Source organism: Hoplias malabaricus, chromosome 5 (genome assembly GCF_029633855.1).
Source record: "Hoplias malabaricus isolate fHopMal1 chromosome 5, fHopMal1.hap1, whole genome shotgun sequence".
NCBI classification, from domain to species: domain Eukaryota; kingdom Metazoa; phylum Chordata; class Actinopteri; order Characiformes; family Erythrinidae; genus Hoplias; species Hoplias malabaricus.
In genome coordinates, this window is record NC_089804.1 from 23,115,120 (window position 1) to 23,139,291 (window position 24,172).

General features: G+C 41.2%; 3 protein-coding genes across 10 annotated transcripts; 1 reads left to right on the plus strand and 2 right to left on the minus strand.

Annotated features, from left to right (window-relative positions):
- The first annotated feature begins 925 nt into the window (after positions 1 to 925).
- LOC136697191 (fibronectin type III domain-containing protein 11-like) lies at positions 926 to 9,536 on the plus strand. Of its 8 annotated transcripts, none has more exons than XM_066672192.1 (4): positions 926 to 1,046; positions 1,192 to 1,295; positions 1,507 to 1,549; positions 2,471 to 3,450. In XM_066672192.1, exon 4 carries the CDS (start codon positions 2,485 to 2,487, stop codon positions 3,412 to 3,414), a length of 930 nt encoding a protein of 309 aa, XP_066528289.1. In that variant the 5' UTR covers positions 926 to 1,046; positions 1,192 to 1,295; positions 1,507 to 1,549; positions 2,471 to 2,484; the 3' UTR covers positions 3,415 to 3,450. The 8 variants fall into 8 exon arrangements, with proteins under 8 accessions (XP_066528289.1, XP_066528294.1, XP_066528296.1 ...); XM_066672197.1 differs by having other exon boundaries at positions 2,776 to 3,450; XM_066672199.1 differs by lacking the exon at positions 1,507 to 1,549 and having other exon boundaries at positions 2,776 to 2,826; positions 2,965 to 3,450.
- Positions 7,532 to 11,012, minus strand: LOC136697190 (P2Y purinoceptor 1-like). Its single transcript, XM_066672190.1, has 2 exons — positions 10,140 to 11,012; positions 7,532 to 8,920 (listed from the first exon to the last, which is right to left on the minus strand). The coding sequence occupies exons 1-2, from the start codon at positions 10,962 to 10,964 to the stop codon at positions 8,705 to 8,707; spliced, it is 1,041 nt and encodes a 346-aa protein (XP_066528287.1). The 5' UTR covers positions 10,965 to 11,012; the 3' UTR covers positions 7,532 to 8,704.
- A 5,449-nt stretch (positions 11,013 to 16,461) lies between these two features.
- LOC136697277 (CCN family member 3-like) lies at positions 16,462 to 22,067 on the minus strand. The gene is made up of 5 exons (XM_066672313.1): positions 22,008 to 22,067; positions 21,534 to 21,750; positions 20,782 to 21,030; positions 18,354 to 18,583; positions 16,462 to 16,743 (listed from the first exon to the last, which is right to left on the minus strand). The coding sequence occupies exons 1-5, from the start codon at positions 22,065 to 22,067 to the stop codon at positions 16,462 to 16,464; spliced, it is 1,038 nt and encodes a 345-aa protein (XP_066528410.1).
- Between the last annotated feature and the right edge of the window lie 2,105 nt (positions 22,068 to 24,172).

The following is a 24,172-nucleotide window of genomic DNA, read 5'->3' on the forward strand; positions in this document are numbered from 1 at the left end:
TAAATAATATTTTTAAAAAAAATCTCAGCGACAAACAGGCTTACATCAGCTAAAATGTGAATGGTGACCTGCATGCCCATTGAAGCTCTGCTCAGCTGACCATATCACTCAGAACTGGTACGGTTCAGCCAGGCCTGTGACCTTTCTCCTGCAACTTGTCAGCCAGGAATAATATCACTTTCAAGAACAAATTAGGCAAAAACATGGAATTTATGTTACGCTAGGCACCAGGATGCCATCCAGAAATGGCACAAGGTCTGAGACAGTAAGATCCTCCAATATGGACATGTTCTTTCAAAGAGGGCTCATGTTTTATGTTATTTAGCTGATAAAAATAGCTCCCATCATTGAAATAAATAATGTCTCACCAAGTCTAACCATCCTTGAATCAGCACACAGTGCACATTTTTTGCTGTTGCTGATAATGCTTCTTATTCATGAATATAAGAAATAATCTAACAATATTATCAAGAGTGAATTAGAGACCTTTAGTTAGGAGCGTGCATTTACTTAAAGTGACATTAATGGCTGTGATGTAATGTGTAGTCCGAGTTAGGTAGTAACAGACTACATTTACCATCACATACTCCTTCAAGTGTGTTGAGCTCCTATAACACGGTATTAGTGTCATTTCAAAAGGAATAGGTTACAGGCTTCATATCTCTGACCGTCTCAAAAACTGGGGACAATATTGTGAAAAAAAGCATATTTTCATAGCTGTTCATATTTAAATGTTCAACTTCTTTTCTTTGTGTAATGTAGTGATAATAGAGTTTCAGGTATTGTATCACTTTCCTTCTATATTTTTGTGAAGAGGTGAAAAACAAACCAACTGTTGAGTCGCACTGCCATCTGCTGGCTACTACAAGGATTGAGCTGAGTATAGAGCTCCACTCCACTGTTTTATTTTTTCATAAAATCACAACTGACGGAATATTGACATTGGGCATGGCGACTTTATGCTCATGAAAAGTTGCCTCAGAACTTCCTATTCAACAGTTCAGTGCCTTTCTATGGAAATGATACAAATTGTATGCAAAATAAATGTAAGTTAATCTCAGTCCGTTTGCTATCACCTCAGCAGTTCATAATTTGTTTGACCTGCTGCACGTCTGGGAAACGCATTTGACAAACCAACATAAAACATTATATATATATATATATATATTATTACTATTTTTTTTTTTAAAGAACTGCAACAGCAACATAACATGTTTGGTTTCTATGGTGACGCCGCCCCGACAGCAAGTTGGAGCAGACATATTTCGTGTATAAAAACAATGCCAAAGGAGCAGGTAAAATGGCTGTTTTGTAAATGCAGGAATAAGTGTTTTACAGATATTCTTATCTGTCACAACTGTGTCAGAATAATTTAATATGATTATTCTGAAGAAATTTCTAATCTGTAAAAAAATGCCGTTTTATGTTTATTTTTAAATAATTCAATAATATACCGTTACTGTTTCTCTGATTAACTCCGCCCCCTGCGCTGTGATACGCTGACAGTGAGGATTGTGTGAAAACGGGTGGGAGAACAGGCTGAAAACAGGTGGGGAAAAGCATCGAGTTTCACACTGCATATTTTTACAGCCTTTTGTAGTTAGCTATTATCGTAGGGAAGGGAGCTGAGTATCTTTATAAGAGTTTGAGAGCCTTGACGGGTCTGCATTATTTAATTGTAAACGAAGACATTCAGTGTGTTTTGTGAAATAATTATCAAAAGACCACAGTGAATAAATACATTGATTACTAATTTAAATGTGTCACTTTGAGTACCCTTTTTCCCTCCTGAATTTAGCACAAAAATGAGAAGGCCTTAAAATGTGCCAAATGTTTTGCTCAGGCAAATTTAGCAATATGTTACACTTATGAAATGAACAGTACCTATGTTTTGAAAAGTGCAGAAATGTATTTGCTGTAGATGATGTGCTCAATTATGTTCACTTATTTCCCCTTGTATATAACTACATAAAAGCCTGTCTGTGCCTGTCTAGATCTTTACCTGTGTTGATGTGACTATGTAATTTGGTAGAGTAAGAATATCTTTATGACTAAAGGAGTTACATAGTAGCTGAATTTCCTAAGAAGAGGCGCGTTTGAAATACAACTCTCAGGTTAACAGCCCACTGTAGGCCAACACAAAAACACACTCCTCATATATCATTGTACTCACTGCTCAAAGCCACTACTTGGCTCTGGCTTTTGTGGAAAGCACCTTTTCACCTAAACACTTTCAGAGGAAACACATAGGAAGCTCCACTGCACATTTTCAAACTGCAGCTTGTCTGTAATTTCTGTACCCAACACAATATGCAGGGCCACCTAGATGGGAAAAAAACCCTGGAAAACTTAATTTACATCACAGTAAAAAACATTAATGTGTTTAGATTTTTCTCTGTGTGTTCACTGCTATATATTTAAACCATTACTGACCATGGTTTTTAGACAGACTAATTTATTTCTACTGCAGATCTGAAAAGCAACATGGACACAGAGGATTCAGATCTCCCAGGACAATTTCATCTAATCACAACCCATTTTCCAAATCCAGTGGAAAACAACAACAATGTATCACAGTCAAACATATGTCAAACTTCTTCCAACATTCAACACCACATCGAACATCTACTAACCATGAGATTAACCCCTTCAGTTCTCCAGACCTACACCGAGAAGCTGCAGCTTCTCCAAAAGTGCTCCTTCTATGTTGAGATCATACTGAATGAATACCCACAGTATGACCATAATTACGCCTCTAATGAAAATGTTTTACAGCTGGTGGACCCATGGATGTTCCAGAGGATGAGGAAGGTGGCCAACAACCAGGTGAAGATCCAGCTAGCTCTTCTGGAAGAGCTTCTTCTCATGCTCAGCAAGGGTCGCCAGGAGTTGGCTGACATTATAGAGCAAGGGCTTGTCCTTGAAGAAAATGCCATTCATGAAAGAATATCTTATCTCCATCAGGCTGCAGCAGAGTTTGAAGATGCCCTGGTTCTCCATAGATTCCATATAAAGTATCCCCTCTACTCAGTGTCCAGTTGCACTGTCATCCCTGAGATGGAAATGGCTCTCAGCATTAAAACTCCGGTAATATTCGAAGGGAATAAATGTTTCGCCACTTCAGATTCCATCGTTCTTCACTGGAACGTCGCTGACCAACACAAACCAGGCGAACAGTTTGAGATCCACTACAAACTGATCCACCCAAATAATGAGGCAGAGAGTAAACAGATGTGGAAGCTGACCTGTCCAAGCTACTGTCTCCAGATCAACGGCCTGATGCCAGACAGGTTTTATGAGTGCGCTGTCAAACGAGTAGACACCTCCTTCTTGGTGTACGGACTCTGGAATGATGCGATTGTCCTCAGAACCGTCTTAGGGACAGTGGAGAACAGTGAGGCCAACAGGGTGTAGAGGTGATTACAGCCTTTCGTTGAAATTAAAATGTTTTGAGAGATGACTTTCTCTGGCCTGAGTCTAATATTTGTCTATTAGGGTCACAGTGGTTCAGGGGCTTACGCAGAATCATTGAGCACAAAACATACCCTAGACAGGGCCCTACTCCATCACATGGCATTACACACACTCAACCAGTCACTCACACACTCACACCTGTGAAAAATATCACACAGCCAATACACCAAACAACATGTGTGTTTGAAATGTGGGAGTAAACCAGAGGAATCCCACACAAACACAGGGAGAACACACCACACTCCTCACAGGGAGAACCCAAGACTCAGAGACCCTGGAGCTGTGTGACAGGGACCCAGCATGTTGAAATTCATTTTATTTTTATTCATTTTATTCATTTGATTTGTTTTTTGTTTTTTTAGCCACTGAAAAACTAAATTTTCAAAAACAGATCTATTTTCTCTTTAATATCTAAGCAGATGCAATCAAAAGGTCCTCTCCTGTTGGTTAGAACTTGTGGAGTTGAACTGAAGGCCTTATATATTAGATTAATTAACAACAAATTAAGGAAGTCACTGTGCACTGGATGTGGAATAAAAAAACATTTTGGATTTGTAAGCTCAGTGTTTTTGAGCATATTTACCACTAAAATATTCTAATTTTTGGAGCGATTATATGAAATGGAATATAAACGAATTCAGAGACACTCTTGACTCTCAGCTAATGTTTGACAACTACAGTGGACAGGCAACAACTTGCCTTTTTAAGGACATAGCTTTAGTCCCTTCAAATTCCCTATTGGACATGAACCAGGAATCAAGATCCTGAGGCATTACAGCTCTGCATAAAGTTTGTAGACACCTTTTTAATGAGTGATTTCAGCTATTCTAATACGTATCCTTTGCTGACACAGGCATTCCATTCTTTAAAGATAAACATGAAACTGGCTACGGTTGGCTTGAAGATAAAACCCAACTCTGATCTGTGGAACAGTGGAACTGTGTTCTCTGACGTGAAGACTCTCCTTTTTCCAGAAGAAATATAAGAGCTCAAGCTAATTTCCAGCAAAGCTATTAATTCCATTCCCATTTATAGTGAAACTTAAACCCAGTTAAATGGTCAGCAGTTTGTGCACAGAAAAGCAACCTTTCCTTTATGAATGCTCTATTAAATGTCAGTGTGCTGTACATAACGTCTATTAACATTTATACTATTAACTAAACACTTAACATGGACATGTCCTAGTCTTTTCTTGTACAATTATGAGAGAGTGTAAATCTCTAAGGGAATGTTGGGATATTTTAATCAGTTGTTTTACATTGTTAGTGCCCGGCTGTGCCACAAAGCATAACATCTAAATTTAACCAGAAAACAAGTTTCTAGTTGTGTGTGAATAATAGATATTGAGATGACATTGTAGAGTCCTCAACTCTGGGCTAATTTTATCTCATAAATCCTGCTTTGTGGATCCTCCCCAAGTCAGATTACACGTTTATTTGTTTTTGTTAATGAGAGTAAATTAACCCATGCTTTAGGGGGAACATGCAAATTTGTACACAGCTGATATTTTCAAAAATGGAGGTACAAGGTTTTGTTCTGATATGAAAAACACAGCCTTTGGATAGGCCCTGTTAATGTTTGATACATTTACCTAGGTGTTACATTTAGCAGCATTAACTGTACATTCAAATATGCTGAAGTTCTCTGAGGTGAACGGGCATTTGTAATTTAATATCATTTGGTGCCAAACTTTTGTGCACAGCTGGAGAAACTGCATCAGTCTGACTTTCACTCTGATGTAATTTCCAAACACTGTTTCTGGTGAGTGATAATTCAGAATGAGAGGAGATGGTTCTGTGTCTGTGTAGTAATGAATGTTAATGGAGGTTAATGACTGTGTAATATCCTGTCCAATGACCACAAGCCACACAATAATGAAACTCCCAGTGTACCATTGATCCACTCTGAGCAAATTATGTTCAGTAAGTACTAGAAAGGCCACAGAGGCCATTTTGAGCATTTGAATTTTGCATGTTTGTTAAGACCACAACAGAGAAACAGCATAATGTAAAATATCTTTCTGTTGTTCAGATTACGATACAAAATGGAATTTAATATTAAAAGACTTCTGACCGGGCGGCACGGTGGCGCAGCAGGTAGTGTCGCAGTCACACAGCTCCAGGGGCCTGGAGGTTGGGGGTTCGATTCCCGCTCCGGGTGACTGTCTGTGAGGAGTTGGTGTGTTCTCCCCGTGTCCGCGTGGGTTTCCTCCGGGTGCTCCGGTTTCCTCCCACAGTCCAAAAACACACGTTGCAGGTGGATTGGCGACTCGAAAGTGTCCGTAGGTATGAGTGTGTGAGTGAATGTGTGTGTGTCTGTGTTGCCCTGTGAAGGACTGGCGCCCCCTCCAGGGTGTATTCCCGCCTTGCGCCCAATGATTCCAGGTAGGCTCTGGACCCCCCGCGACCCTAAATTGGATAAGCGGTACAGATAATGGATGGATGGACTTCTGACCATTTATGTTTCACTTTGAGTGATTATTTTTTATTTACAAAGGCAATAATTGTAATGTCAATTAGTTGTGTGTTGTTTGGATATGCGCTCTTTTGAAATGTCTGGATCAGACATATAAATATTTATTTTTTATAATCATTTATAAATGTGCCCATAACCATCATTTCTTTTATAAGTTAAATTAAGCTATTGAATTAATCCTGTGTCTTTCAGTTTAAGACTTGGCCTGTTATTTTTTCTATATTGTCTTCCCTCTGTTGGGTGGTGGTAGCTTTTTAAGTTACTATATATTAAAAAACATTTAATTGGGGAAAAGTACAATTTACAAGAGTCAGTGTGACCAGTAATTATATTACAAAATACTTTTTATGCCTTATAATATTGATCTCACTGTGTCAGACTAAATCTAAAGTAATTTAACAAGTTATGACCACTCAAATTTGACAGTGGCGCAGCAGGTAAGTGTCACAGTCACACAGCTCCAGGAACCTGGAGGTTGTGGATTTGAGTCACGCTCCGGGTGACTGTCTGTGAGGAGTGTGGTGTGTTCTCTCTGTGTCTGTGTGGGTTTCCTCCGGGTGACTGTCTGTGAGGAGTGTGGTGTGTTCTCCCTGTGTCTGCGTGGGTTTCCTCTGTGTGACTGTCTGTGAGGAGTGTGGTGTGTTCTTCCTGTGTCTGCGTGGGTTTCCTCTGTGTGACTGTCTGTGAGGAGTGTGGTGTGTTCTTCCTGTGTCTGCGTGGGTTTCCTCTGGGTGACTGTCTGTGAGGAGTGTGGTGTGTTCTTCCTGTGTCTGTGTGGGTTTCCTCCGGGTGACTGTCTGTGAGGAGTGTGGTGTGTTCTCCCTGTGTCTGCATGGGTTTCCTCTGTGTGACTGTCTGTGAGGAGTGTGGTGTGTTCTTCCTGTGTCTGCGTGGGTTTCCTCTGTGTGACTGTCTGTGAGGAGTGTGGTGTGTTCTTCCTGTGTCTGCGTGGGTTTCCTCTGGGTGTCTGTCTGTGAGGAGTGTGGTGTGTTCTCTCTGTGTCTACGTGGGTTTCCTCCGGGTGACTGTCTGTGAGGAGTGTAGTGTGTTCTTCCTGTGTCCGTGTGGGTTTTTTATCCTGAACTGGATAAGAGTTACAGGCTATGAATGAATGAATGAATAATGTCCATTGAATGTTAAGGTTTCCTGTCCTGTAAATTTGCCATCCTTAAGATATGAAATTCTCACAGTGGTGAATAAATAACAATAAAATAACTACAGTGTTCCAAAGAACATGGAAAACCCGCCTTTACCTTCCTTTGTTTATTTTACTGTTGGATTAATGAATTTATAATAGGTCATAAGAACACTGTCGTGCCCAGAGTGAACAATTAAACCATTACTCACAGTGTTATTCCTGACATTTAGAAGTAGACATGCTTTTGTGGTGTTTCCCATGGTTTTCTCCATTGGATCTAAATGGTGTGGAATTTCTCATAAGTCTGTGAGCAGCCAGGCTTTACGACAGTAGAAGCTGTGAGTAGATCACTGTTAGGACATCGTATCTCCCGAATTATGAGAAGGAAAAACTTGACAAGGAAAATTCAGTGAAATTTATATCTTCATAGAAAAGCATTGACCTATAGCAGCTTGACACTTTACATAAACCTTCTTACCTTTCAGTGAATGAAAATATAAAAATGTTCATTTAACATCAATCCTTTCTTTGTGAAAAAATGTAAAAAAAACAATAACAAACATAAGACTTCATGTCACAACTAACATATACCAACATATTCATCTGCAAAGGCTTAGTCATACAGTTGACTATTGTCATTAAGGGGGCTTTAGTCAGTTTAACCCCATAGGCGATCAACAGTAATTTCATAAGCAGACAGTCTGGAGCACCTTGCAAGTCTAAGGTTACCAGGCCCCGTGCCAGGAGTCCATCAGAGGGGTGCAGAATTGGGATGTGGAGTTGTCTCAAATGATGGAGCTTCATCCAATTTATCTGGAATGATTTTTGGTCCAAAACTAATCATCCAATATCAGTGTCTGGCCTCACTAATGCAGCTGTATTCAATCAAATCCTCACAAGGTTCCAGTTCATCTATTTCAAAGCCTCCCCAGCAAAAAAATCTCCCTGTTAATACCTTGGACTGCAGAAGAAACGTTGGTGACGTTAGCATGAAAATGACCAAACTGAGCAGTGAAGGAAAATGTCAGCAGGGTCACTATTCACTGGACAAAGAGAGACATAATACATTCAAGGTAATGATCAATATAAAATGTTCATTCAGTAAATTAACATTAGCACATTTTCCCAGTGCTGGATGTTCTCTAGAAATGTTTTCTGTTCGCGTTTAGCCTCTAATGTCTGTAATAAATCACAGGTCAAGGGTTATGTTTACAATACTGAGCCCCACCTATAAAACCTCAGGGCCAAATGTCTGTATAGTTTTGGTGATATCTGTGTTATAACACACCTGTGGCCTGCTGTTCAACTGGAGGCGTGTTACTAGTATTTACACATTAATAAATACAGAGAAGTTCAAAGTGGAATTGTACCACGTTTTCATAAAATCTCTCCATAATTCAATGGCTGAAATGTAAATCGAGAGATTACAGAGTGGAGCTTTTTTACTCTGACGTACTCCATTCATCTGGTTTCTATTCATCACCACTAGAAAGAGATTATTGTTTTACTTTACTTCCATCTCAACCTGTGAGTTTCACAAGAAAGTAAAAGGGGGAATTACCAGGTGTGTTAGAGGAGAGAAATCACTAAACCAAAACTTGAATCACACAGTGGGATCTATAAGTTCTGCTCAGTGTGCACAATTTCCAGTCTAGTGTCTGCGACAGAGTCTGAGTCCCTAGGTCTGCGGTAAGTAATCACTCCAGTCATCTGCATGATTGATGTCCTGGCTCTTTTGCTGAGGTCATGAAACTTCATGAGGAACTCATCATTTCCGACCAGATAAATCAAGGGGTTAATTGCGCTGTTCATACACACAAGCCCACGACTGACCTGCAGAGAATCAGAATCAGAGAGGATTAGTTAGTACTTTATTTTAGCTTGATTAAATTTTCATATCATCAAACACAAACAGTTCTCTGCGTATATCAGAAATTCTGTACTAAACATGTTTCAAACATGGCTGCACATGTGAGTTGCACTCATTAATTTTGTTTGATGAAAGGCATTAATTATCCTTTAAAGCAAGACTTTAATTTTTGCAAGCTTTAGGAATTGATGACCTCGCTGGTGGAAATATGCAATTGCACCAAATATGCAGAAGAACATTATGTAAAATGGGTTGTGCTGCGTTCCATTTTTCTGTGTTGATTTCTATGTTGTATTGAACAAACCGAACATAAGATTTAAAGCATCAAAAAATTAATAAATTAAAATTACTTGTGGCTTAGTTTCCAGACAAGCCTTCTTTCACTCCACTCCACACCTTTCTAACTTCTACGACGTTATTAGCATTTTAATGGAATGTAACATAAAAAGCATTTATTTGACATATTGTCAGAGCACCTCTATCTGTCCTTTTTTGTCAGGAGAATAAGCATTTGATGTTTTTAACTCTCATGTCTCATCTCATCTTCTTATCCACTTTTCAGGAATTTTCAGGGTTGCATTGGTGAGAAGGAAAGCAGACTTAAAGACATCTCTGAATCTGCATCTTCCTCTAGCTTCTCTAGCACTCCCAGACCAGCTGGAAGATATAATACCTCCAGCAAGCCCTGTGTATACCCTGGGTCCTTCTCCTATTTGGCTGTGCCAGGTATTACCCACGACAGGAGGCATCAAGGGGGATTCGTACCAGATGCCTGAACCATTTCCACTCTTTATAAGAAGGTAAAATAAGGTAATTTTACCTCAAGGTAAAATAAAAAGAACATCAGACAATATGACATTTTAACAAGCGTTTTTGACAACTAACATAAATAACTATAAAAGTCTTTGGAGTCATAAAAGTTGCTTTGTTCAGTTTCATCATAAAAAGTGTTGGAAAAAGCTGTCAGATCTTCATGTAAGATAAGATCAAGTTTCATGAAGGGCTATGTAGGGATCAGGAATAACAATGATATTCACTAAAGTAAACATAAAGCAGCTTATTCTTCCTCACAGTGACTATCTGAGTAATCTGCTATACCACTCACCACATTATATCAAATATATTTTAATAGCTAAACTTAATTTACCCAGACTTTATAACCCTAAGCATTCATAACTTCACCTGGTGGGCCACATATATGCTGTTGAAGCTCTTGTGGCAGGCTCCCTGCATCTTCAGGATCCTGGTCTTCAGGTTGAGGTTCCTGAAGATGTGGTAGGGGATGAAGCAGATGGAGAAGAGCAACGTGAGCATGATCACAAGTTTGAGGCAGCGTTGCTTCAGCAGGGTGTTGACGTTGGCCTTGGAGGCCAGGACAAAGACGATGTGGCCATAACAGAGAAGGATGACCAGGAGGGGTACCACAAAGCCAGAGCAGGTCCAGACAAGGCTGTAGGAAAGGTATTCTTCTAGATGTTGATTCGTAGTGGTGTCAAAACATGATTCAGAGGAATTATGCGACTTTTCAAAGTACATATCTGGCATAATCTGGATGAAAACCAGAGCCCAGACGAGGGCACTGATGGACACAGAAATGCGCGTGGTGATTTTGCCCATCACCTTCATAGTGTGGACAATTCCTAGATACCTGTAGATGCTGATGCAGGTGAGAAAGCCTATACTCCCGTAGAGATTTAGGTTAAAACAGAAGCGTGTGACTTTGCAAAATGTCTGTCCAAAGACCCACGTGCTATTCCCAGCATAATAGCTGACCAAAAAGGGCAGCGTGAACACGTAGAGCAAATCTGCAACTCCAAGGTTTAGAATGAAGATGTTGATGTTTCCCATCTTTTTCCAGCTGTAATACACTGACCTCAGTCCAAACAAATTCGCTGTAGATCCAATAAGAAACACCAGGATATAAACAGTGGGGAGAAACTTGTGTGTAAAAGGGAGATCAATCTGCGGGCACTGTGACATATTCCTGGATCCTCTGCTCCACTCCATTCTCTTCAGATTTCCCGGAGATATCTATGAACACTTTTTCCTCTTCTCTTCACTTCTCTTCTCTTCTCTTCTCTTCTCTTCTCTTCTCTTCTCTTCTCTTCTCTTCTCTTCTCTGCTCTGCTCTGCTCTGCTCTTCTCTTCTCTTCTCTTCTCTTCTCTTCTCTTCTCTTCTCTTCTCTTCTCTGTTCTGCTCTGCTCTTCTCTTACCTTACCTTTACTTCTGGTTGCCTCTGGACTCATAACACACAGCCTCTTTGATTCAGAAACGACACCCACTTCCTTCAGAGTGGAAACCCACCCCTGCTTCAAAAGAGTATTTGTCCAAGTCCACACACGTGAATAAATAAGATAGAGTCCAAGATCTGAGGAAAGGAGCACTGAGAAAAGGAAAGAGAAGAATAGAAACTAACAATGTCTCTTGCACTCTCTTCACCTGCACTTTCAGAATCACTCTGCAAGCAACAACACTCAGAAAAAGTCCAACCCCTCCCTTTCTCCTCCTACTCTTTCTTTGACTGACTCTTTCTCTTTCTCTCCCTCTTTTGAACTCCTCCTACTTCATTTTCACTTTTTTTTCTTTTCCTTCTCCCCTTGCTGTTTGAGCAAATGTGTGCTGTATTTCTGTAAATGATTAAAATTAACTTAAAAAAAGACCCTACACCTACATCCTACTGCTAAACCACAAGCCTCATGTATTTCCTTCCTCAGACAGTAAATGAGGATCTGGAACAAATCTTTAGCTCTGTTTTCTTGCAAATTTGTACTTTCACCTAAGATGAAATTAGGTGAAAATCTGAACAATCACAATTTCTAGTGGGTGCATGGGATTGTCAATAATTCACAGTTTTTAAGCAGGTTCTTGCAGGTTTCAATAGTTAATGATATTCTCTTGTGATGTTATTCATGGACATATTTTAAGTCTAGGTTTTACTTCCTCTTTTGTCTCATGAAGACTTATTTACATTGATTGATAAACACACACACGCACACACACACAAAATGATCAGCCATAAATATTAAAACCACACTTCTAGTATATTTTACATCCACGCTGTGAGATGACTGCTCTATGGTTTTTACAGATACTCAGCCAGACTGAGATCAGGGGAATTTGGGAGACTTTTTCATGTTCCAATCATTCAAATCATTCTTTCATTTTCTGTAACTGCTTCATCACATTCAGGATTGTGGTGGATCCAGAGCCTCCCTGGCATCACTGGGCACTAGGAACACACCTTGGACAGAGCACCAGTCCACCACAGGGTAGCACACACTCACCTCATCCCTAACACACTGACATGTTAACACTTTTGAATGGCCTGTTCACTTACCATCAAGTGTTTTTGAACTGTGGGTGAAAATTGGAGCACGAGGAGGCAGGCACGTGGAGAACACAACACACTCTTCATAGATAGTGACCGAAGGTGTGGTTTGAACACACAACCACAGAACCCTGAAGCTGTGTGACAGCGACACTACTTATTGCACTATTGTGAACCTCGCCCAAGTTAAACATAAACACAATATGGTGAATATGATACAGACACCTGCTTTTTCAACATTACGTCTATAATGAAAGGTATTAAAAGAAAGTTAATCCCAATGTGCTGCTGTGACAGCCTCACAAAATATAAATCAAACATGGTACATTACAAAACAGCAATTTTTTTTAAGTTGTTTTACAGAATGTGAAAAAAAACATTGTTTTAACCTCTGCACTGCTCTCACTTCCTTCCTTGCACACCTTTCTGCACTTGTTCACATCATTGGTTTAATCGTATCGTCTCTTTACGGCACCTCCATGCTAGACTGCTCACTTCCTGCAAAAGAAAAACAGCAACGCATCTGGCCAGCAACAGATGTTGATTTATCTTTCGAGAGAAAATAAATGAAAGCGTCTTCTACAGGGAATACATTTTATATGAATGCACATTTGGCCTGTGCAATTATTTTTTACACAGAATCAGACTCAGAATCACAGCTAGGATTAATTGGCAAAGTTTGTTTGCACATACAACAAATGTGTCTTTGGACGTGTTCATTTAATTTCAATGAGAAAATCAACAAAGCCATACCATGCGACTAGGCGTGCCCACATTTTTTCATACAACTACAAAGTGCACTGATGGCTTCCTGTGCAGCTGCTTACAGCTCTTTATTCTATTTATGGTAATTAGATTTGTGATTCATAAAAATGAGAGATTGATTGAAAGTTGGCCTCACTTTATTTAACAGTCTGATTTTTTGGTGCATTTAGAGCTCTAGCTTAAATAGTCATTGTTAAACATGTCATAATGTAAAGTAGTGGTAATATATCCATCCATCCATCCATTATCTGTAGCCCTTATCCAATTCAGGGTCACGGTGGGTCCAGAGCCTACCTGGAATCTTTGGGCGCAAGGCGGGAATACACCCTGGAGGGGGCGCCAGTCCTTCACAGGGCAACACACACACTCACACATTCACTCACACCTACGGTCACTTTTGAGTCAACAATCCACCTACCAACGTGTGTTTTTGGACTGTGGGAGGAAACCCACGCAGACACAGAGAGAACACAGCACACTCCTCACAGACAGTCACCCGGAGGAAACCCACTCAGACACAGGGAGAACACACCACACTCCTCACAGAGAGTCACCCAGAGGAAACCCACGCCGACACAGGGAGAACACACCACACTCCTCACAGAGAGTCACCCAGAGGAAACCCACGCCGACACAGGGAGAACACACCACACTCCTCACAGAGAGTCACCCAGAGGAAACCCACGCCGACACAGGGAGAACACACCACACTCCTCACAGACAGTCACCCGGAGGAAACCCACACAGAAACAGGGAGAACACCAAAATCCTCACAGACAATCGCCCGGAGAAAACCCACGCATACACAGGGAGAACACACCACACTCCTCACAGACAGTCACCCGGAGGAAACCAACGCAGACACAGAGAGAACACACCACACTCCTCACAGACAGTCACCCGGAGGAAACCCACGCAGACACAGAGAGAACACACCACACTCCTCACAGACAGTCACCCGGAGGAAACCCACGCAGACACAGGGAGAACACACCACACTCCTCACAGACAGTCACCCGGAGGAAACCCACGCAGACACAGGAAGAACACACCACACTCCTCACAGACAGTCACCCGGAGGAAACCCATGCAGAAACAGGGAGAACACACCACACTCCTCACAGACAATCACCCGGAGGAAACCCACGCAGACACAGGGAGAACACACCACACTCCTCACAGACAGTCACCCGGAGGAAACCCACGCAGACACATGGAGAACACACCACAGTCCTCACAGACAGTCACCCGGAGGAAACCCACACAGAAACAGGGAGAACACCAAAATCCTCACAGACAATCGCCCGGAGAAAACCCACGCATACACAGGGAGAACACACCACACTCCTCACAGACAGTCACCCGGAGGAAACCAACGCAGACACAGAGAGAACACACCACACTCCTCACAGACAGTCACCCGGAGGAAACCCACACAGACACAGGGAGAACACACCACACTCCTCACAGACAGTCACCCGGAGGAAACCCACGCAGACACAGGAAGAACACACCACACTCCTCACAGACAGTCACCCGGAGGAAACCCACGCAGACACAGAGAGAACACACCACACTCCTCACAGACAGTCACCCGGAGGAAACCCACGCAGACACAGGGAGAACACACCACACTCCGCACAGACAGTCACCCGGAGGAAACCCACGCAGACACAGGAAGAACACACCACACTCCTCACAGACCGTCACCCGGAGGAAACCCATGCAGAAACAGGGAGAACACACCACACTCCTCACAGACAATCACCCGGAGGAAACCCACGCAGACACAGGGAGAACACACCACACTCCTCACAGACAGTCACCCGGAGGAAACCCACGCAGACACATGGAGAACACACCACAGTCCTCACAGACAGTCACCCGGAGGAAACCCACACAGAAACAGGGAGAACACCAAAATCCTCACAGACAATCGCCCGGAGAAAACCCACGCAGACACAGGGAGAACACACCACACTCCTCACAGACAGTCACCCGGAGGAAACCAACGCAGACACAGAGAGAACACACCACACTCCTCACAGACAGTCACCCGGAGGAAACCCACACAGACACAGAGAGAACACACCACACTCCTCACAGACAGTCACCCGGAGGAAACCCACGCAGACACAGGGAGAACACACCACACTCCTCACAGACAGTCACCCGGAGGAAACCCACGCAGACACAGGAAGAACACACCACACTCCTCACAGACAGTCACCCAGAGGAAACCCATGCAGAAACAGGGAGAACACACCACACTCCTCACAGACAATCACCCGGAGGAAACCCACGCAGACACAGGGAGAACACACCACACTCCTCACAGACAGTCACCCGGAGGAAACCCACGCAGACACATGGAGAACACACCACACTCCTCACAGACAGTCACCCGGAGGAAACCCACACAGATACAGGAAGAACACACCACACTCCTCACAGACAGTCACCCGGAGGAAACCCACACAGATACAGGAAGAACACACCACACTCCTCACAGACAGTCACCCGGAGGAAACCCATGCAGAAACAGGGAGAACACACCAAACTCCTCACAGACAATCATCCGGCGGAAACCCACACAGACACAGGGAGAACACAGCACACTCCTCACAGACAGTCACCCGGAGGAAACCCACGCAGACACAGGGAGAACACAGCACACTCCTCACAGACAGTCACCTGGAGGAAACCCATGCAGACACAGGGAGAACACACCACACTCCTCACAGACAATCACCCGGAGCAGGAAAGTGGTAATATTACACACCTGTTAACACCTGTTATTGAACATTAGTGCTTTGATCTTAAGACGTAGATTAAATCATTCAGTAAGTATTATGCATTATTTGGTAAATTATATATGAAATATATATATTATCTTATGAAATATCATATGAAAAAAAGAAATGTACTTGTATTAGTTCATTTTCTAAATAAAAACATCCTCTACAAGAAACACACATCTGCACACACATTTTAATGAAAAATTACTGCTTTATTTTCTGAATTAAACATATCAAAAAGAATGTACAAAACTATGGCCCAAGTGTATTTTTAAGTTTTATTTTTTTGACTAATAACAAAAAAAAAAACAGGAAAAAAACAAGCACTGGAATGTGCCAAAAAATCTTGTATTTACAGTTTCTAGAAATTATTAGTTTATTAGGAATCACTGGCATTTGACAAAGTGACAGAGTGTTAAAATAGCTGTAAACAATAAATAAAACAGAAAATAGAAACATACTTTTAACAGTATTTTCTCTACAAAACCAACATCACTATATCATCTGACCTTCATTCAGGGCGTTAGGATTAATGGCTTTATTAATGTATAACAGCAGGATATTTTAATCTAGTTTCCCTTGTATTATCAGAACCATCTCAGAGCAGTATATCTAGAACCAAGTCCTAGGTCTGCTGGACCCAGTTGGAGAAATTTGAGGGCAGTTATAATGACACACGCATGACTCGATGACCATGACCCAAAGTTGTGTGAGTCCAGTGTGTGGACAGTGGAAGGTGACTGGGACGGTTCTGGTTCGGTGGGGGGTGCAGCAGCGCTGGTCCGAGCATGTTCCACAGAACCTGGGTCTGAAAGGACGTGTACTGTAGCAGTTCTGATGTTCCAGGTGAATGGGGAGGGATGACCGGTAGCTGCTCTTACAGACAGACGTTCCCTGGAAGAACACAGAACCTTAAATAAACAGTGTCCACACAAACACTGTCCAGACTCTCAGCTAATCGGGTACGTACACAGCAGCAGCATTTACACCCCGCTTGGTTTACTCTCAGATTAAACAAGCCCTGTCATGGAATATGTGTTTTTACATGATATGCCAACTGAGGACATTACAGGACCACCAGTCACCACAAAGCTAATTTGCATATATATAGGTCCAGTTAGTTTTGCTTAACTATTAAGTGGTTAATGCTTTTTAATCATGCTTACATCTAGGGCTCACATGGTAGTATCTAGTACTCAGTGGACAGCACCTGGAGCTCAATCAGTACTCCCAAATGGGTTTAGTAAATTATAATCATCGCCTACTTCAGTGTTGTCTGTCCCCTGGTGGCTTTCTCTGGTAGTTGTATTACCAGTGTGAATATTTTTTAACATATTATATTGAATTGTGAGTGTATTTGTATTAAACACCCTTTTCAAAGTGCTGGAGGGTTTAGTCTTTTAATGTGGAATTGTGGATCAGTATGAGTGTTTTAAGGTGGAACCGTGGAACAGTATGAGTGTTTTAAGGTGGAATTGTGGATCAGTATGAGTGTTTTAAGGTGGAATTGTGGATCAGTATGAGTGTTTTAAGGTGGAACCGTGGATCAGTATGAGTGTTTTAAGGTGGAATTGTGGATCAGTCTGAGTGTTTTAAGGTGGAACTGTGGATCAGTATGAGTGTTTTAAGGTGGAATTGTGGATCAGTATGAGTGTTTTAAGGTGGAACTGTGGATCAGTATGAGTGTTTTAAGGTGGAATTGTGGATCAGTATGAGTGTTTTAAGGTGGAACTGTGGATCAGTATGAGTGTTTTAAGGTGGAATTGTGGATCAGTATGAGTGTTTTAAGGTGGAACCGTGGATCAGTATGAGTGTTTTAAGGTGGAATTGTGGATCAGTATGAGTGTTTTAAGGTGGAATTGTGGATCAGTATGAGTGTTTTAAGGTGGAACCGTGGATCAGTATGAGTGTTTTAAGGTGGAATTGTGGATCAGTCTGAGTGTTTTAAGGTGGAACTGTGGATCAGTATGAGTGTTTTAAGGTGGAATTGTGGATCAGTATGAGTGTTTTAAGGTGGAACTGTGGATCAGTATGAGTGTTTTAAGGTGGAATTGTGGATCAGTATGAGTGTTTTAAGGTGGAACTGTGGATCAGTATGAGTGTTTTAAGGTGGAATTGTGGATCAGTATGAGTGTTTTAAGGTGGAACCGTGGATCAGTATGAGTGTTTTAAGGTGGAATTGTGGATCAGTATGAGTGTTTTAAGGTGGAATTGTGGATCAGTATGAGTGTTTTAAGGTGGAACCGTGGATCAGTATGAGTGTTTTAAGGTGGAATTGTGGATCAGTCTGAGTGTTTTAAGGTGGAACTGTGGATCAGTATGAGTGTTTTAAGGTGGAATTGTGGATCAGTATGAGTGTTTTAAGGTGGAACTGTGGATCAGTATGAGTGTTTTAAGGTGGAATTGTGGCTCCTACTAACTTTGTGGACTTTTAGGGGCTGAGGTGGCAGTATTAGATTTTTGCAGTGAATTTATTGTGATTGAATTGTGACAGTGTTACTCACCCTCTGGACCCTGTTGTTTATGGCCGGAGGGTCAGTTTGGCATGGTCTGACCTGGCAGATTCGAGTCTGTGTTTGTGGGCTGCACGCCAAGTTCCTGTTTGAGATTCTGGTGGACACACCTGGTCCACAGGTGCGTGTACATGCGCTCCACTCTCCACTGAACTCTGGACACCTGGACCACCGTGATCTACTGGACTCTGACAGGTCGAGTGAACTCGAGACCCAGTCAGCTGTGAGGATACACACAAAAAATATAAACATCCTTAGGTTTTTACAACCTGAGACTAGTGTGTAAGAGACAACAATCACCATGAGGTTTTACAGGAGAGAGATTTACAAAGTTCACAAGTTCTCAATGTCAACTATCCATCCATCCATCCACTCATCCATACATACATCTGTTTATCCATTTTCATTCCTTTAAATGGATGTTCTAAGAAGGCTTTAGTCTTGATGTGGGAACATTTCAGTGAGCTATGATTTGATTGCTTCCCAACATGTAAACATTACTGAGATGGTCATGTTGCATGATTCTAAATCACAAACACCACTCCAACTTGTCCCATTGGTATTGGATGGGGCTCCGTCACTTTTGAAAACACGGTTCCACTGCTCTACAGACTGAAGCTGGGGGCTTTAATGCCCCTTTGGCACATGTTTGGCAATAGACATGTTGACCTTAAGCTAATGCATGGCTGCTCTAGGGTGTCCCATTTAATTTCTTGCTTTTCAAAGATATTATGCATATGACATGTAGCACTGTACACACTTAAGTTCTTGTGCTGGCAAATGCTGGATTTACTAGAAGTTTCTCAGGACTATTAAGGTAATTTGGTACTTTTTTTGGAGAGGGGTGGTACTTTTACAGAACTGCTTATTTTACCCAACTAACAAAGCTTTTGCTTGGCTAAAGATATTTGAATTAAAGTCAGAAGAGAAAAGTAATCAGGACTTAAACTGCTTCTATCTCTTTAGACACTGTATGTCCATATGTTTTCAGACACGCTCCTTAAATAAAGGGCATTGATTCAGAAGCAAGTTCCTGTTCTGGGATGGGTTTACACTAGAGGTTGGAACACTGCTGTGACCCCCCAGGAACACTGTTTACATTGAGGGTGTCGTTAGAACAGAGGATTTTGGATTCTGGATTCTTTGCCCACCAAACTTTAATAACAAACCAAAGCTCTGTTATTCCACCCCTGTGTGACCACCCTGCTTCATGTTAACAAAAGTAGATGCTTGACCACAGCAGGTATGTTAAGCCCAAAGTGTGGAAACCTGATGGGTTCCTATTCCCACACACGATTTACCAAAATATATTTGTCTCAGATCCATAATTACACCACATATATACAGTGCTGCACAGAAGTCTTCGGCCCCTAAGATAATGATATATATTTAAACTAATGCCTTCTCAGTGAGTGTGGGGCTGGTATAAAGTTATATATAATCACAGTAAACACAAACAAATAATAATATAAAAGAGATCAGAAATATAAGATAATGTTTCTCTATAAAGCAGTAGGTGAGAGTGAGTTTGAAGAACAGTGTTTTGTTCAGATTCTCCTTGATTTGTATGAATTTGTTAAATCCACAGCACACATTATTTAAAATCATTATTAATTCACCACTAAAACTAGGTACTGGATGATAACCTCAAATAATACAGACTCCACGAGGAGAGATTTGGACAAAGTTAAACACATTCACACACAGAGGATCACGCTGGAGTAATGTAATGGTTTTATTCTAATGTTGGAAACTATTTGCTGTTTGTTTTTTCTCGTTTTTTTTTTTTTTTTTTTTTTTTAGCAAATTAACACTTACTGCTCAGAAATATAGCTTTTTAAATCTCATAACATCTGGTGTCTAAAACTTTTACTTTTGCAAAGTACTGCACATTTTTGTTGTCCGAAAGTTTGTAGATTTTAAATGGGCTTTTTTTCTCCTTACAGTAGCAACACCCTCTACTCTTCAGGGAAGGCTTTACATAATGAGTTTGGAACATTGCTATATGGTAGATTTGATTGAGCCAATATAAGAGCCCCTAAATAATCACATCTCCAATCTACCAATCATCAACTATTGATCAGCAACTTGGTGGTGTGGCAGATGTTCAGCTGTACAAGCACTTAAAGTTCACAATGCCCCATGCAAAATGTCAGGGAGAGAGATATAAAGCCCATCAGCACTGGGTTGTAGAACAGTGGAAGCATGCTGTAATACCTTTAGGATGATTTGGAATCCAGAATAAATCATTCAACCTCCCTAAAGATTGAGTGGCTGAACACTATTAAATCCTCATATCTATGGTTCCGCACCTAGAGTAAAGACTTCCCAGAGGAGTAGAAGCAGTTACTGCATCAGAGAAACTCCTGATTAATACTCTTCATTACACAAGAACTGTCCAGTGATTATATAACATTACCTGCAGTATTTTCCAGTAGGACGCTGTTTTCCAAGTCATCACAGACCCACTCCCTGCAGCAGCGTCCCGGCAGCTGGACCAACTTTGGGACTGGACAATTGGAGATGGGCAGATTCAGGTCCTCGTTACAGAGTGGGACACAGGTGATGCCACCACCGACACAGTGACACAACTGCGCACAGGTGAGGTGGAAGGACTGTCCCTCCTCATACCGCACACCCTCCACCTCACAGCCCAGCTCATTCTGTCCTGAGGAGGATTATTCAGGTAAGAGGAGGCCTGGGGTTCTTACAGCCATCGCAACAATAATACAAGGCGTTTACAATTGTGAGTTTCTCATATTCTCATATTTTCTGTGAGCTTTGTTGACAAGAAAGAGAGCCTCTTAATATCTCTGTAGTTCTTCCTTAATTTCTGTGCAGATCCTCCTTAATAATTCTGTTGTTTCTTCTTAATATCTCTCTACTTCCTCCTTAAACTCTCTGTTGTCCTTTCCTAATATTTTTGTAGTTACTCTTTAATTCGTCTGTAGTCTGCGAGCAGATGGAGAAACACCAGAGACAGAACTGAGAGTAACAGTTCCAGACTGACCACTGTGTCTCCTCTTGAGTATAATGTCACACTGAGCTCAGATTTTCTGAGATAACCGCACTCTGTCTGTATAAATAAAACTACCATACATTATATATACAAAAAAACAACCAAATACAGTGCAAATTCAATATAAAAAACTGTTTTTGATCAGTACTCACTGACACACTCTCCTGGACCCCCGGGGAAGCTGGCACTGTAATCACACTGTAAACCAAGCTGAGAGTCACACACGTTCCTCCTGGAGCAGGACTCTCCCTCCTGTCTCGCACACACCAGACAACAGCCACATCCATCCTGCAGCAGTGAGACCCCCGACGGACAGGTTGGAGGGGGCCAGGGGCACTCACATGGACCCTCACACACCTCACACACCACCTGAGAGCATAACACACAACACCTGAGAACACAACAGGGAAAAGTAAGAGGTCAGAAACTGTTCTGACCTGTGTTACAACAAGTGTTAGAACACAGAAGAGAGAGAGAGTTCTGATTGGGCGATAGAAGCAAGAAAGAGAGAGAATTAAAAGATATTCTGAACTTTTTGATAGTGCAGAGAAGTTGTGGAAGAAGAAGATGAAGAAGGGGAGAGAGAGAGAGAGAGAGAGAGAGAGAGAGAGAGAGAATATTCTGACCTGTGTGATACTGCAAAGAAGGAGACAAAGAGGAAAGGAAGCTTTTCTTTCTCTCTTCATCATGGAGATCTGTCGTTCCTCTTGTGTGAGAAAAGTGTGATTCCATCAAAAGTGTGTCTGCACTGCCCCAAGGGGCTTTATTTATACACACACACACACACACACACACACTCACACTCTCTCACTCTCTCTCTCTCTCTCACACACACACACACACACACACACTCTCTCACACACACACACACACACACACTCTCTCTCACACACACACACACGCACACAAACACACACACACACACACACACATCCATGTCTGTGATGTCAGAGATGGACAGTGCAAATAGTATTTGGACGGGGATCAAAAATAGTTTCAATTCCAGCACTTTGCAATGTCCACTTTTACTCCGTCTCAGCCCTTAGCCCTTTTCTGGCCTTTTTCCAGCAGCAAGAAGAATAAGAGTGTGGTTAAAAAGAAAACACCCTCATATGAGTAATATTTGTATTCTAAACTATTCTATACGTTTGTATGTTAAACTATAATTTCTATATCTCTAAAATATTGATGCATCGCTACCCATCATCCTACCACCCCACCCCTTATACACTTCATAGCCAAAACTACACAAACATCCTAATTGTTGAAATGAAAAATGACTGCTCATGTCTGAGCAGCTGCACCCACACACTGAAGGTCACCTTGCGCAATGCCAAGTGAAGGCTGCAGTTGTGTAAAGCATGTCTCCACAGGTCTCTGAAGCATTAGAGGCATATTCTGTGGATGAATGAATGACACTTCACTATGTTTTGATATTCTTCCCATGGGCAAATTAACCCTTTCATAACTTATGACGGCTAGAACAACTACACACAAGCGACAGTGTGAGCCAAAGTTACCATTATATCTTCACTTGTCACTACAGTTGTACCCCAGATTCACTGGTGAACACAGGTGAGTTCTCCTTCAACGAGAACTTTTACCAAACACTTAAAGGCTTTATTATTTCACAAAAATGCACATCACATTTTAAATACACATATTATTATTATTATTATTATTATTATTATTATTATTATTATTATGAAAGATATATTACTAAGACCTATATTTATTTCCATGAAATATGCATCACTGACATGGTCTTGAAATCGTGCCAGTTCAAAAGAAACACATCCAGAACCAGACCCTGTATTTATTATTGTTTCACTCTCTCTCTCTCTGTCTCTCTCTGTCTCTCTCTCTCTCTCTCACATACACACACACACACACACACACGCACACATGCACACATTTGTTTTCACACTTGCCAAGTTGTTGATGCATTTTTGCTGAATCAAAACGTGGTGAAGTCATTTCAATGACATACATTTCCACAGAACAGAAAAATATAGCATTAAAATAAAACCAACGCCTTACACTGGTAAACAAACGGAAGAACTGAAGACGTCTGTTAGAAGGAAACATGCAAGAAATTGCTGTCAGAACACTTAACATCATTGAAAGATTAAAGAAAATAATGCTTTGATTAACTTTGAAAAAAGAGAAGTTATTGGAATAATAAACACTGAGATGGACTTTAATGAGGTTGGGTATTAAAGGGGAAATAAAAGCACTGCTCTAATCAGCAGCAGTTTTTTCCATGTATTTTTTGTTGTAGTTTCTGTAATCTTTGTGAGGTCACAATAACATGTAAATTTTATACACTTCACTTCTGAAACAAGGCCATAATTCAACTTTTTAAATGTAAAAGCCTCTAGCAAGAGTTCAGCATTCATGCATTCTGATACTAATATGTGTATTATATTTGTCTTCTGCTGAACACAGTTCTTGTCAAATCCTTATTTGCACCCTTCACTTTAATCACATTTTCACTTTTGTTTTGGTTCAGTGAAGTATCAAGTTTGAATAACAACCCTGAAACCATAACACACTGCAGGAAGTAAGACATTTATTCAGTGCTTTAGTTTCAAAACATGTTGTTTCCAGTACACTGCAGTCACTTTTCCTTCCTAAAGCTATTGATCATTTTGAGGACTGGATCTCTCTCTGCACATAACTGCACCAGGGGCATTCAACTAAGACTACAATGACCTGTATTACATTCGTTGAAGTATCTTATAATTACAGCTAATTTATGGTTTACCCATCACTCTGGAGCATTTGCACA